General features: G+C 51.7%; 1 protein-coding gene across 1 annotated transcript in view; it reads right to left on the reverse strand.

The window, feature by feature from the left end:
• The window catches only part of Cacng2 (calcium channel, voltage-dependent, gamma subunit 2), a 111,863-nt gene that overhangs the window by 14,030 nt on the left and 84,407 nt on the right, over nt 1-13,426 (reverse strand). Inside the window, exon 2 of the mRNA XM_005379165.2 lies at nt 1,627-1,710. Coding sequence (XP_005379222.1) covers nt 1,627-1,710 — 84 coding nt within the window. The remainder of the gene's footprint in view (nt 1-1,626; nt 1,711-13,426) is intronic.

The raw sequence follows: 13,426 nt of genomic DNA on the forward strand, positions 1-13,426 counted from the left end.
GAAAACCCCTGTTTTTCGAATATCAGTTCATTCCTCAAACACTGACCTAAAAAAAAAAAAAAAAAAAAAAAGAAAAAAACATGTGGAGGAAACCGAGGCATACAGTTGGTGGGAATTGCCACTGGAGAACCCTATGTTTTTCCTTTATTGAGCAAAATGCATTTATTAAGCACCTACTGTGTTCTGGGGGCAGCAAGGAGATGAGGCAAGATTCTTCCTCCAAGGAGCTTACCACCTGGCCGGTAAAATGTCACATCATCACTAAGCTGTGAGATCTGTAGCCAGGAGCATTGTGCCAGGAGTGGGGCTCAGCTTCAATCACACCCCTCTACTTCATCTCCTGAGTCCAGCTGTTTCCCTGATACACCTCCTCCACCCCACTGGCCAGGTGTGCCCTTTGGGGGGGCCAGGGATGATCTTGCTTGGCCATGGTGGCCTCCCCAGCACTGGGCGTGAGATTTTGTATACAGCAGGTGCTCAATTTATGTTTACTGCCCTGCTGGTCTCCTATACTAAGACCAGGCTGACTGAGAGCTCCACACACAGCAACAGATAGTGACAACCCCGTGTCCCTGTGGGAGTTCTATTTCAGAGCAACGTCTTAGGGGAATTCGTAAAAGGAAATGACAAGCATGGTATGATGTTGTTTCCCTTTCAAAAAAAAAAAAAAAAATTGTTCCCTTTCTCTCTCTTTCCAGCTTCCCGGCTTCATGTTCCATGGACTTCTCAATGAAGCCAGATTCCAGGCTGACCTGAGCGCTGGCTTTGATGTGAGGAGTAATTATTGAAAGAGACAGGGGCAATCCATATAATAAAATGTCTCCTACATTTTTCATAAAAACGATCTGAGGGTGACGCTAACCACTCCGCGGGGGGGAGGGTGGAGGAGCACAGGCTGAGCGCAGACTGTCTGGGCAGAGGTGGTACCGGCCTGAGAGCCTTCAGCTCTGCGGGCCCAGGCCTCAAGGGCTCTCAGCCTGTCTCCGGGAAATCCCTTTCTCAGGGAGTAGGGAGCCTTGTTAGTTTTTGCTGATGCTTGAGAAATTCCCCTGGGGCCGCAGAATGCTGTCTCCTGATAATATGTCTCAGGTGGATTTAAGATCACAGCTGTTACATCGGGATTTAACTTTGATTTGACTTGCGGTGGAAAAGGAAAAAAAAAAAAAACAACTCTTTTTTCTTTTTTTTTTTTTTTTTTTTTTTACCCTTAGTGGAAGTTCCAAGCTCTAGTATTGGCTGGTGGAATTTCTCCCTAATTTGCTTAAGAAATACTCGTGCTGGGCTGGGGACAGAATGGAGAAGAAAGAGAGAGAGGGTCCTTGCCTCTGGGAGTTGGGGGATGGCTAACCTACCCAGGGGGCGGGGCATTTCCTGGAGGAGGTGATGTTTCACTTGAGCCTGGAGGGTGAATAGGAGTTTGCGAGACAAAGAAGGGTGTTGCGGGCAGAGGGAACAGCACGCATGATGGTTTGCTCTCCAAAGAGGAGGAAAGAAAGCAGCTGGGTACAGCTTCTCCCTGTCCTCTGCAGAGACCAGGCCCCGCAGGGGGCCTGATCCTAGGCTCTCTGAAGGAAGGAAGCACAGGACCCGCCACCTGGAGAGAGATTAAAAGATTGTGCAACTCACGGAGGAAATATTCTGCTGTGTCAGCTTCGTAATCTGCATCCTCTGGGAAGTGATCGATTTGCTTGCACAGGCCTTTGAAGTTCCCTGCAAAACAGAGGAGAGGAGCGCGTGAGCCGTGGTCCTTTGCGGGGCGCCGCGCCCCAGCCCCCTCCCGACTCCTCGCTCTTCTGAAGCTCGGCTCACCCCGGAGGAAAGGATCGCTTTGTCTGTTTGGACATCTGCCTGGCGGATCAAAACACACACACCGCAGCACTGCGGAGAGGATCTAAAGCTAAGACTTCAAAACCCTGCCTTCCATCCCTGCGTCGCGGCTGCTGAGGATTAGCTGAGCTTGGCAGAGGCTGAAGTTTCATTCTGGGCCTGGGCCTCGCTAAGGAGGCTGATGGACGTGCATCCCTTGCGCCCGTGCCCCAGCTTGGCGGGGGGTCGCCCTGTGTCTTGCATGTGAGAAAACTGCAGATTGATTCCCCAAAAAGGCAGACCTCAGACTGGCAGCAGCAGTCAGCCGCAGGGCCCTCAGTGGAGTCTGTAGAACCTGTGCCCACCTGCAGGGGGTGACATTCGCATCCCAGGCCCTGACAGCTCTGGGGATCCCCAAGGCTGAGTCCCCATGGGGCCTGAGCCCTTCTATAGCAGCTCATTTTGGCTCAGGCCTGGGAGAGGGGTGTCATCACCCCATTTTACAGACAAAGAAACTGAGGCTCAGGGAGGCTCATGATCTGTGGCTAGGACATGATGCAGTCAAGGCTCACACTACGGCCTAGATATTTCCAGAATGATGGCTGAGCAGTGGCAAACCAGTCCAGGGGCCAACTCTAAGCCCGAGGCCCCAGTAGGTCCTCCCCAACATTCACTGAGTGAATTCATGAACTATCAAGGCAACCTTTATCACACCGATGAAGAGTGTCCAATTTACAGTTGCTAGCGTATCTGTTTCACAGTGGCGGGACTCTTGTCTGTCTCATGCATTGTCCTGAGCCCAGCACCAGCAGAGGTGCCACTAATGAACGGAAAAGAATGCTGGGAGGCTGGGCCAGGCCCAGATGCAGGATCTGTGGTCAGGCTGCCTGGTGCAGCCCAGCTTCCTTGTGTTGACTCAGTTTCCCCATCTGAGGGCCCACACACAGTGCTTGGAATGGTACCAGGTGCACTCAGTCCTTGAGCGCTCTGGTGTAAGAGGGAATGGATCTAGGTTCAGCCACAGACGTTTGGGGATTGTCTATAACACTGGCTACTACCACCTAACTGGTGGAGTCCTTAGCACCTGTTTGCACTTTATTTTTTTGTAGAGTCTGAAGGTGCCACAAGTAGGACTTGGTTTTATTATGTACCATCGATATCACTGAGAAATTTTAAGGCATCATTACAAAGACCTATATATATATATTCCTAAGTCAAAAATCCAAAAGCCGAAATGCTCCAAAATCCAAAACATTTTAAGCACCAACCTGACACCACAGGTAGAAAATTCCACCTCGACTTCCAGTGCAGGGGCATAGTCAAAACATAGGCACAGTAAAAATATTGTATAAAATCACCTTCAGGTTATATGTATATGAAATATAATGAATTTCATGGTTAGAGTTGGGTCCCATCCCACAGGATATCTCATTATGTATCTGAAATATTCTAAAATAAAAAAAAAATCTGAGATTCCCAACTTCTGGTCCCAAGTACTTTGGACAAGGGATATCTAACCTGCCTCTTATAGCCAGCAGACAGGTATGTGTATGCATTCTAGATGAATATAATAAGCACTTTATGTATTTCCTGTCATGTGGTGCCCATTGTAAAGAGGAGCCCTGCTCCCATTCACACACAAACTGTCCCAGCACCAAATTCACCAACTTTCCTGGCTTCTTAAACAGTTTCCCAGCATGCATTGGAACTTCTGGTCACAGCACTGAACGAAGCTCACGGAGTCCAAACGCACCTACTGGCAGATCACTGAGTGGTTTGGCCTTTCGTTCTCTTCAGCCTCCCTACATTTTTTTCTCCTACCTCCTGCTTCTGGGGGTGTACACAGGAGGCCTGGGCTGCCCACCCCCTGATACACCATTGTTCTTATCACTCGTACATTTTCCTCTCCCTTCTCTATCCTGAAAATTGCTGCAAAGTAGATAAAAAATTCTCCCTATTGTTAAAATTACAAATCAGAGTGGGTGAAAAGCACTTAGCAAAGCACTTTCATTTTCCTTCAATTCAATCAGCTCAGAGCCAGGCATCTTTATAAGGAACGGGCCCAGGAGGCTCTCTTAGAGAGTCCTTCCTACCAATGTGCCCTCAGGTGCCTAACAAATTGGGGTCAGAGCTCCCCTGGGGACCCAGGGCTGGCAGGTGGTGCTGCTCTGGTCTCTCATTCAAGGGCAGCAGCTGCATCCCGGAGGCCACGCCTACACCTGCTTCCCTGACTGGCTGCTCTGGGCCGAGCCTGGGCCCCAGTCACACTGGGACCCGTGGCTTCCGGCACAAAGCAAGGTTGAGGAGATGCACCTGCAGAGGTCGGAGGGAATCGCAAGCCACTGCACCTCTCCTCTGAGCCCTGTGCTGGGCACCCTGACTCACAGTCTCTCCCTCAAGCCTGGCTCGGTGAGCACCCCTCAGGCTCCCTCTGCAAGCTTGAGCCTGGCCATGCTTGCCCACGGCTCTTCCTCCTCACCGCCATTCATCCTGTCCGTGTCCTGCCTGCGGGAGTGTCACAGTACCTCTCCTTGCCCCTGCCTTGCTGTGGGCAGCACCTCCATCGAATGAGCTCCCCTGGGTGACACTGTAGCCTCCCCACTGACATTTTGCACCCACTCTTTCGCCTCCCTATAGAATAATCTCAAAGATCCTTCAAAATGAAAATCTGATCCTATAGCCACCAGCTTAAAACACACCAGCTTAAAGCTCACCACCTTTAGGAGGCCTTGACCTCTCTCTCTTTCTCTCTCTCTCTTTTCTGGGTCTCACCTCCACCCACTTCCTCCTTCTCCATTCTTCTTGGTCTTCTCTCATGTCCTGCTCTTTCCTACCACAGGATCTTTGCACATGCTGGTCTTACTGCCCTAGCCCCACCCCACATCCTTTGTTGCTGTCTCTTGACCTCCCTCTACACCTTGCTAGGGAGTGTCCACTCCCACTTGGCAGTGTGGGTCAGGGGAGATGATGCCCACCGGAATGTTTGGTGGAGAGGAAAGAAAGGACAGGCCACAGAAAGGAGGGAGCTGAGTGAGAGGGGACAAGGTCCAGGACACAAGCACAAGGGTAGGTGCACAAAGAGTTGGCACCTGTGGTGGATGTGGTAGGTACAGCTTGTGATACATCCCTGCTGGTTGCTGCTGTTTTCCTCATGAAAAGGGAAGCAGTATCCTCAGAGGAGGGGTGGAAGGGCTGGAGGCTTGAGGAAAGACGATGGAGGTAAAATGTCCCCCAGGAGCCTGGAGTAGGGACAGACCGGGCTGTACAGGGGGTGACACGCTGCGTGTGTATTGGTGGCTCCAGGTCCCTCTTGGGATTCGGGGTTCTCTCCAGCAGGGTGCAGGTGTGGTGTGGTTGAGGACTCGCCTTTACCATGAGGAGGCTTGGGGTGAATGCGAAGATGGAGTGTGCCTCTAAGCTGCTGGGTAATGGGGGACTGTGAGACGGTGTATGTGGCTCTGTGTGTGTGTGTGTGTGTGTGTGTGTGTGTGTGTGTGTGTGTGTGTGGCCAATGCATTGGAAGCCTTAGGCTGAGCGTCAGGGAATTGTCAGAGTCGGGCTCAGGGAGCAGAGCTGGGACAGTTAGGCAAGGGCATGAAGGAATGGGGTGCAAACGACGGATTGTTGGGGTGTGTGTGCGTGCGCGTGTGGTTATCAGTAACTTCAAGGTTGAGGGTAAGACCAGGAACGTGGGTGGCTCAGGTGGCAAGAAGGATGATAGTCAATGTATTCGGCAACTGAAAAGGTCATACAAATTAATAATAAGGCAGAACGAAAACACGCGCCTTTACTTTCTGTATACATCAAGTATATATTAAGAAATGGCCTAGCCAGTTAAAAGTCGAAGTGCAAATGATACAGCAAATTATCCTAATAAGCCGCAAATCAGTGGTTGGTTTTTAGAAATTATTGGTGTGATCTTTTGATGATGAGGCTGTTACAAGCTAAATGATGGCCCTGTCTGGCTGCGATTTGACACGGGGAGAAGCACCAGATGCTGCCCCGTCTTCTCTGCTGCAGGGAGAGCTGTTGGTCTCCGCAAGTGTGCGGTTTTCTAAACTGTGCATCCGTGTTCGCAGATCTATGAAACTGACCCTGGATTCCGTGCCTGGCAGCCCCAGGAGGCCAGGCCTGGAGCAGGACGACCCTGCAGGGAGCCCTGGGGAGAGTGGGTGAGGGGCCGGAGCCTTAGGGAGAGCCAGCGGGAAACAGCTGTTTCTTCTGCCCACCCCCGCTGTAGGGCCAGATGTGATCAGACTGGGCCTTGGGGCGTGCAGAGCTGCAGGTCCTGAGGACAGAGCTCAGCTCTTTTCCCTGCCCTGGGCAGGATATGTCGGTGCAATAGTTATTCATCATTTCACAACCAGGGGGCAGCATGACACGCCAAGGCGGATCCTTGGGAGGGAGAGAGAGGTCAAGGCCAGGCAATGGGCTACTGGCTGCCAGCTTTGAAGTCTCCAAGGATGACAGGGTGGCGGGGGACAGGGGGGCAGCGGGCAGGGCTGGCATCTGCAGGGGAAGAGGGGGACCCCAGGCAACCTGAAGGGTGCGGGAAGTTGCGGGGGCTGGGGTGGGGAGGAGTGGGAGAAGGGCATGGAAACAACTCCCAGGAGCAGCAGGCTGGGGAGGCCTGGCTGGGGGCAGGAGGGATCCTGGTGTGAGCTGAGGCGGGTGTGGTGCCGTGGGGACAGACGTGTTTCCAGCCAGCAAGCAGAGAGGAGGCGGGGAAGATGGGGCTTCTGCTGACACCTGGACACAAATTCCAGAGGTAGAGGGGATTTTCTCCTGCCCTCTGCCCTTCATGGGCTCGCACTTTGGAGGGACAGACAGAAAGTACAGAATGGACGAGAGCGCAACCGCTCACATACTATATTAGAAGGGCGTGCCAGGCATTATGAGAGCACAGTCCTGCCACTAACATTTATGTGGCACCAACTGTATGCCATGCTCCATGCAACCTGCTGAGCAAACAGAGGAAAGTGAATATACTCTGCCCTCAAGGTACTGCAGGCTGGGCGAGGAGACAGAACACACATGCAGTGGTGTGGCGAGGTGTGCGGTGACAGAGAACAGAGCGGCCGGAGCCCACCGAGGGCCCAGGGAGGTCAGGTGCACGTGGGCGCTGCCACAGTCCTGGGAGGAGACCGGGTGCTGCAGAGGAGGGGAAGGGGCTAGGCGGGGGGTGCAGGTGGGCACGTGTGCTAGTGTTTGCCGGGGTGCGAGGAGGAAGTGGGGGGCTTTTAGGGGGAGGAACCAGCAAGAGTGGTCAGGGAAGCTCTGGATACACAAGGGGGACGAGCAGTGCTGGGCCAGAGAAGCTCTTCCAGAGTGCGTGGGCCCTGCAGGGCTGATGAGCGGTGCTTGTCCCTGACTTGCATTCTCATTCTCGTCGCTTGAACTCGGCCAGGGCGGGAGTATTTACACTCTGGGAACCGGCAGTTGCTACAATTCAGATCTCCCCCGCCCCCTCCCCAGAGCTGTCTGTTACACATTTCCCAGTATGTGGCAGGACACAAGGCAGCCCTGGATGAGGGAGTCCAAGGCTCCAAAGCTGTGACAAATTGGGGGTCTGAGACTGGATGCCTGGGGTAGCTGGCCGGGGTGGCTGGAGAGGCAGCGGAGCAGACCCTGCAGGGTTGAGCTCATTGAAGGAGGGGACATCTCACAGCTGGGTCCCCCACGGGCCTGGCTTGGAGCTGGGAGGGAGGAGGTGTAGGGGAGTCTCCCGCAGCCAAGGGGCTCAACGACCACACCCAACGACCACACCTCAACGACAAGGGCCGGGTGCGGTACCTGCCCCAAAGCCCAAGGACTTGGAGCCAGCGGCTGCACCTCTGGCAGCTGGAGCTCTGCCTCCGGGAACTTCCTGGGACTTTGGGCTTGCAGGTATTAAGTAGTTTAAAAAGAGGTTTCATCAGCTTTGTCAAAAGCACATTAATATCTCCCAACACCAACTGCTGTCTTGTTTCTTTAGCTACAATAAGCTCCTTGTAAACCTGGTCATTAGGGGCCGCGCAGCTGCTGGTTTATTTTCACATATTCATGAGAACTGAAAGAGCCGACTTGGAGCCAGGAGGCCTGGGGAGGAGGCTGGCGAAGTAATTTTTTAAGTGAGGCAAATGAAGGGTTTGGTGGGACTGCTTTTTCTGTGCTTTAAAACTTTTCTGCTCCTGGCTTTTTGCTTTCCTGGCAGGGCTCTCTCTGACAGTGGGGACTTAGGAGACTGGGAAGGGTGGGCCATGGCCAGCTTGCTCCTGGACGGAGCCCACTATGCTCAGGACAGCGCCACCACCAGCTGGTGTGAAGGTTCAGAAGGAGAGTCTGCGTGGTGTGCCTCAGTTTACTCATTCGTTTGTTCTTCCATTCATTCATTCATTTGTTCGTTCATTTAGTGGATAGTTCTTTTATTTTTGAGGCAGAGTCTCGCTATGTAGTTCAGGATGGCCTTGAACTCACTGTAAAGCCCAGGCTGGCCTTGAACTTGCCACGATCCTCCTGCCTCAGCCTCTCGAGTGCTGGGATTACAGGAGTGCACCCTATACCTGGAAGACTCAATGAATAGTTTTGAATGTTACTCTGTGCTGGGTACTGGGCAGGCTCCTGGCAGGAGCAGGACGGGTAGGAAGTCTGTTCAGTCTGCTGTCTTCCCTGAATTTTCTCTCTCCGAGGGCTCTGCGCTGGTACTCTCCAAGGCCATCAGCGCTCCGGGCTGAACACAGGAAGCGCTTGGTTGTCGGATGTTGTATCTTGCCCTGACTTTGGTCCCCACAGCGACTTATTTAGTTCTTTCCATGGGGTGTAGAGAAGGGTATTGGGCTCTGGACTCAGAGAGATCTCACGTCTCTGCAGCTGGCTATGAGCTGTGTGTGTCTGTGCATGTTGCATGACCTCTCTGTGCCTGTTTCCTCGGTGAAAGACAGTGATATTTATCTTTGTGCTACGAGGTTGATTCTGAAGACTCACTGAGACGACAGAAGGGATGCCCTGGGTGATTCCTACCCTAGAGCTGCCCTCTGTAATGTTCTTCCTCCTCCTGTTTCCTCTGCAGACGGCACTTTCTGGGAGCCTTTCTCCACCTCCTCAGCTGGGAAGACTTTTCCTCCCCAACGCTTCCCTGCGGTGCCACTCAGAGCTCAGATTTTCGTCGTGCTAAGCTGGATTCTCAGGGGTGGGGGTGGCTGGAGGCACCAGAACCCCTACGTTCCTCAGATGCTCTCAGAGGGGACCTCACTTTGGGTTACATAACAAGGCTGTCGAGCACCTTGCAGCTGCCTTGATCCTATTCTGCTTTCGGATTGTCACTTGGGAACAAATAGCTGCACATCTGTAAACTCTCAAAGGCAGATCTCTTACAGAGAGCTCCTGGCACGACTCTAAGATGCCCACATGTGCGGTGCAATGGTTCTGAAGTTGCGATCTGCCTTGTTACTGGTGGGTTTATTTCCTGCAGCCTCTGACTTTTTTTTTTCCTTAAAAAATCATCATTACCTTAATGGCGGACTTCTTAATGAATGATCATGGGTACCTGACAAAAGTTTACTGAACAAATGAACCAAGGAACCCGTGTGTGTCTGCTGCATACTCCAGTTCTCTTAAACAGATGAGCAGCATGTCAAATCTTAGACTCCCCGGGGCGCAGGATCTGTTGTACTTCTATTATTAAAAGTCTATTTGACAATATCAAGATGTATGTGTATGCCACAACTCAGCAATCGCTCTTAGAAATGTGTCTTGGAGAAACCCCTGCATGTATGCGCCAGAAAATATAGATGGGAAAGTTTCTAACAGCGCTGTTTGTCATAATGCACACTAGGAATAAACCATATTTTCTTTTGCCAGAAGAGTGACAGTGCCTCGGAGCATAGGAATGTGACAGTGATTCCACAGTGGTGAGACTGAGTGGACCCCAGCTACCCACGACAACTCAGATACGAGCCGCAAACATAATATTGGACAACCGAAAAAATCAAGCTGCAGAAAGACACATGCAGCATGACGTCACTTCCGCAATGTTAAAAACACGTACAACTAGTTGGTAGATCATCTCCAACTGCTGGCTGAACCTAGATGTCAGTGGGAGGTTGGTTCTAGGACCTCCCATGGCTACCAAGATCTGAGGCAGCTCGAGTCCTTTCAAGCAAGGGCAGATGCAGCACCCACAGATGCATCTGCTGACTCCGTGTGTGTGTGTGTGCGTGTGTGTGTGTGTGTGTGTGTGTGTGTGTGTGTGTGTGTGTGTTGTGTAAATGGGAAAGTCAAGCAAGGAAATGTAAGCACAAGATTTCAGCGTTTGCCCGAGGCAGGGAGGGCAGGCAACTCTAACAAGCTGGGGATGCTCCATTTTCTAACCTGGTGGTGAGTGCATGAGTTTCATTTGATTATTGTGCCTCACCCCTTGCAGCGACAGAGCTGGCTGGCTGTGTCCTAATAGCCTGTCCTGTCCGTCTTTCCACGTTTTCTCTGGAGCCTGGCTTCTCAGGGTAGAGACTTTAGTTTCCAGCCTCTGTTGCAGCTAGAGATGGTCCTGTGTGATTCCGTTCTGACCAATGGACATGGCAAGAGCTGTCCTTCAGGACAGGGGGTGTGCCCTTGTGGCCCTTGGCCCTGGTACGTGGCTTGTGGAACTCTGTACTGTCTTGCCTAGAGGCTGGGGCACTGTGTGGGGTAAATAAGATAGAGGCGCTCTGGTGGGTCTGCCAGCCTGGCACGGCTCGTGTCCAGAGTTGTGCAGTTACAGGGAAATAACTCCTTTTTATTTGCATTAAGTACCTCATAGCCCAACTAACCCTATGGAACACAACAATGTGGGTTTATGTTTCCTTTTTTGGTGGGGGGCGAGTACCGGGAATTGAACTCAGGACCTCCTACTTGCCAGGCAGGCCCTGTGCCACTGAGCTACATCCCTGGCCCTAACAATGTGGGTTAAGAATCTTTTTATCTTATCTTTTAAAAAAATAAGTTTCATGGTATATATTTATGGAGTACAACAGGCTGCTCTAAGACCCCTCAGGTACGTGTAATAAAACAGTCACTATAGTGGAGCAAATCACATTGCTACCCAACTGCCCCCAAGAGCGGCTGTGATCTCAGCCAAAATGGCGGACTAGAGATCCTGTTGTGCCAAGGACACATCAGACCTTTCAGTTTATTCAGCCTATGTATTTACTACTTTGTATCATTTGATCTGTGTCTCTCCATTCTCCACCCACTCTTCCGTAGCAACTGTTCCATTCTCTACTTTCATATATTTAAACTTTAAAAACAGTCTCCCTATAAGTGAGATCATGTGTTAGTTTTCTTTCTGTCTGACTTATTTCACTTAGCATAATGTCCTCTAGATCCATGCATGTTGTGAATGGCAGGGTCTCTTCCTTTTTAAAGGCTGCATAATATTCTTCCATGTGTGTGGATGCATGTATAGCAGTTTCTTAGCCAGTTGTCTGTTGGTGGACACCCAGGATGTTTCTGTATCTTGGCTACTGCTGCCATGAATGTGGGAGGTGGTGTTTTCCTCTCCTTTGGCTGTGTGCCCAGACACGGATTCCTGGGTCATGCAGTGGATCTCATTTTAATTTCTTTAGGAGCCTCTGTCTATTTTCCACTGTGGCTGCAGCAATGCACACTCCCACCCACAGCGCACGAGGGCTCCCTTTCCCCACCCCTTCGCCAGCACTTGGCATTGCTTGCCTTTCTGGACATAGCTCTCCTACTGTGTGACATGGCGTCTCTTAGTGGTTTCCATGTGCCTTTTTGAGGGTGACTCTTATGTTGCTTTTGGAGAAATGTCCGTTGAGGCCCTCTGCCCATTTTAAAATCAGATTATATGGGTTTTTTTTGCTACTGAGTTATGTATATATCTTGTATATATCTCAACTATTTCCCCCAATTCCCATTTTGTTGATTGCATAAGTAGTCTCTTATGTGTATTTAATACTAAACATGTTTTAAACTGCTTTTTAAATCAAAGACAATCGATTGAAATTTCAGTGCTTGGCACGTAGTACCTGCTCACTAAATATCTATTCAATAATTGACAGCTGAACAAATGAACAGATGTTGCTGTGTTGCCCACAACCTCTTTGTTTGGACCAGCTTTACCCTTTCAGTGCCGGCTCTTGCGTGAATGAGAGAAAGAGCTTGGGGGAAGATGGAGAATGAGCATGCGCGGGGTAAGCCGGCCTCAGGCTCCGGGAGCCGGGAAGGGGCTGGGGGCGGGTGTGACCCCAGACGGAGGAAGGGTGTAATAGATCCCAGGGAGGACCGGTGAGCCCAGATCTGTGGGTGCTCGGACACTGGGGAAAAGGCTCCAATGGTGGTCAGGGCCACACACAGGGGGCTGGCTGTGGGGGAGCTCTAGCTCTGGAGCAGGGCAGAAATGAGTGCACACTCCGGGCAGCTTTCAGAGCGCCCAGGGGAGTCTCGGGCGCTATTCACGCTGCAGTCTGATTGGAGCTGCTCCTGCTGGGGTTGTGGGGCTTCTACAGGGCCAGGAGCCAATCTCAAATGTAATCTGTGAAGCTGGTCTGTAGGTTTGGGTGTTGTCATACACCAAGAAGGGACATTTGGTTAACTTTCCCCGCAGAGAGCCCATTTCAGTTCAGCTCTTCTACTAGACAGCAGTGAATCTCAGTGGTCAGCCACATTGGCTGCCCGGATTTGTGCCTCAGTTGTGCCACGGAATCCCCCTGGGCCTCAGTCTTCCCAGCTGTAGAATGGGAGACAGCCAGACCTGTCTGATAGGACTGTGTGTATTGCACAAAATCCTGCAAGGCGAAGGCTTAGCACAGTCCCTGTCACCTAGCAGGCACTCCATAGCGACAGGAGCTGTTGCACTTTGCTGGGCCCTGTGGTACAGCGGGCCACACAGTCCCCACCCTCAGCATTCCCACTCCAATGTGAGAAGAGGACACTAAAGACGAGGTGATCGTACAGGCAGGACTGTGCAAATGACCCTGTCTGCCCTAGAGCCCCAGGAGTGGGCGGATAATGAAGAAATGCTGTCATGTGTCGCTGGCTCTAGTTCCTCTCAGCCAGCCTTGGGGAAGTGGCTGAGCCACTCATGAGAGAGCTGTCTCAGTCCCTCCCCATTGCCTCGTAACTATGTGCTCCCGGACAAGTCGTCCCGCTTTCGGCATTTCGGTGGGTCCCTGACTTCCCATCAAGGACCTCCTGGGTGGTGTTGAGGTGTGACAGAGAGAGGATCATACGCAGGAGTCCTCATCCCCAAGAACTAGGGGCCTAGGTGCCCCAAGACAAGTAACAAATGCACCTGACCCAGCGTGGAAACCACAGGCTGAGTGGTGGGGAAGAGGCCACCCCCAGCCCGGAACAGGCTATGCTGGGACCCTGACTCTTCACAAAATCTGTTTGGGCAGGGACTGGTATTTTCTCCACCTCAGAGGTGCAGAGACGGAGGTGCAGCCAGGGAAGGGACCACCCTGGATTGGTTACTGTGTGGAGAAGTATAAATTTGGAGCTGGGCATGGTGGCAAATGCCTATAGTCCCAGCAATCTGGGAGGCTGAGACAGGAGGATGGCAAGTTTAAGCCCAGCCTGGGCAACTTAGCAACTTAGTGGATATATCTATATCTATATCTATATCTATATCTATATCTATATC

The sequence above is a fragment of the Chinchilla lanigera genome, unplaced genomic scaffold (genome assembly GCF_000276665.1).
Source record: "Chinchilla lanigera isolate Chin_1 unplaced genomic scaffold, ChiLan1.0 scaffold00012, whole genome shotgun sequence".
Lineage (NCBI taxonomy): Eukaryota > Metazoa > Chordata > Mammalia > Rodentia > Chinchillidae > Chinchilla > Chinchilla lanigera.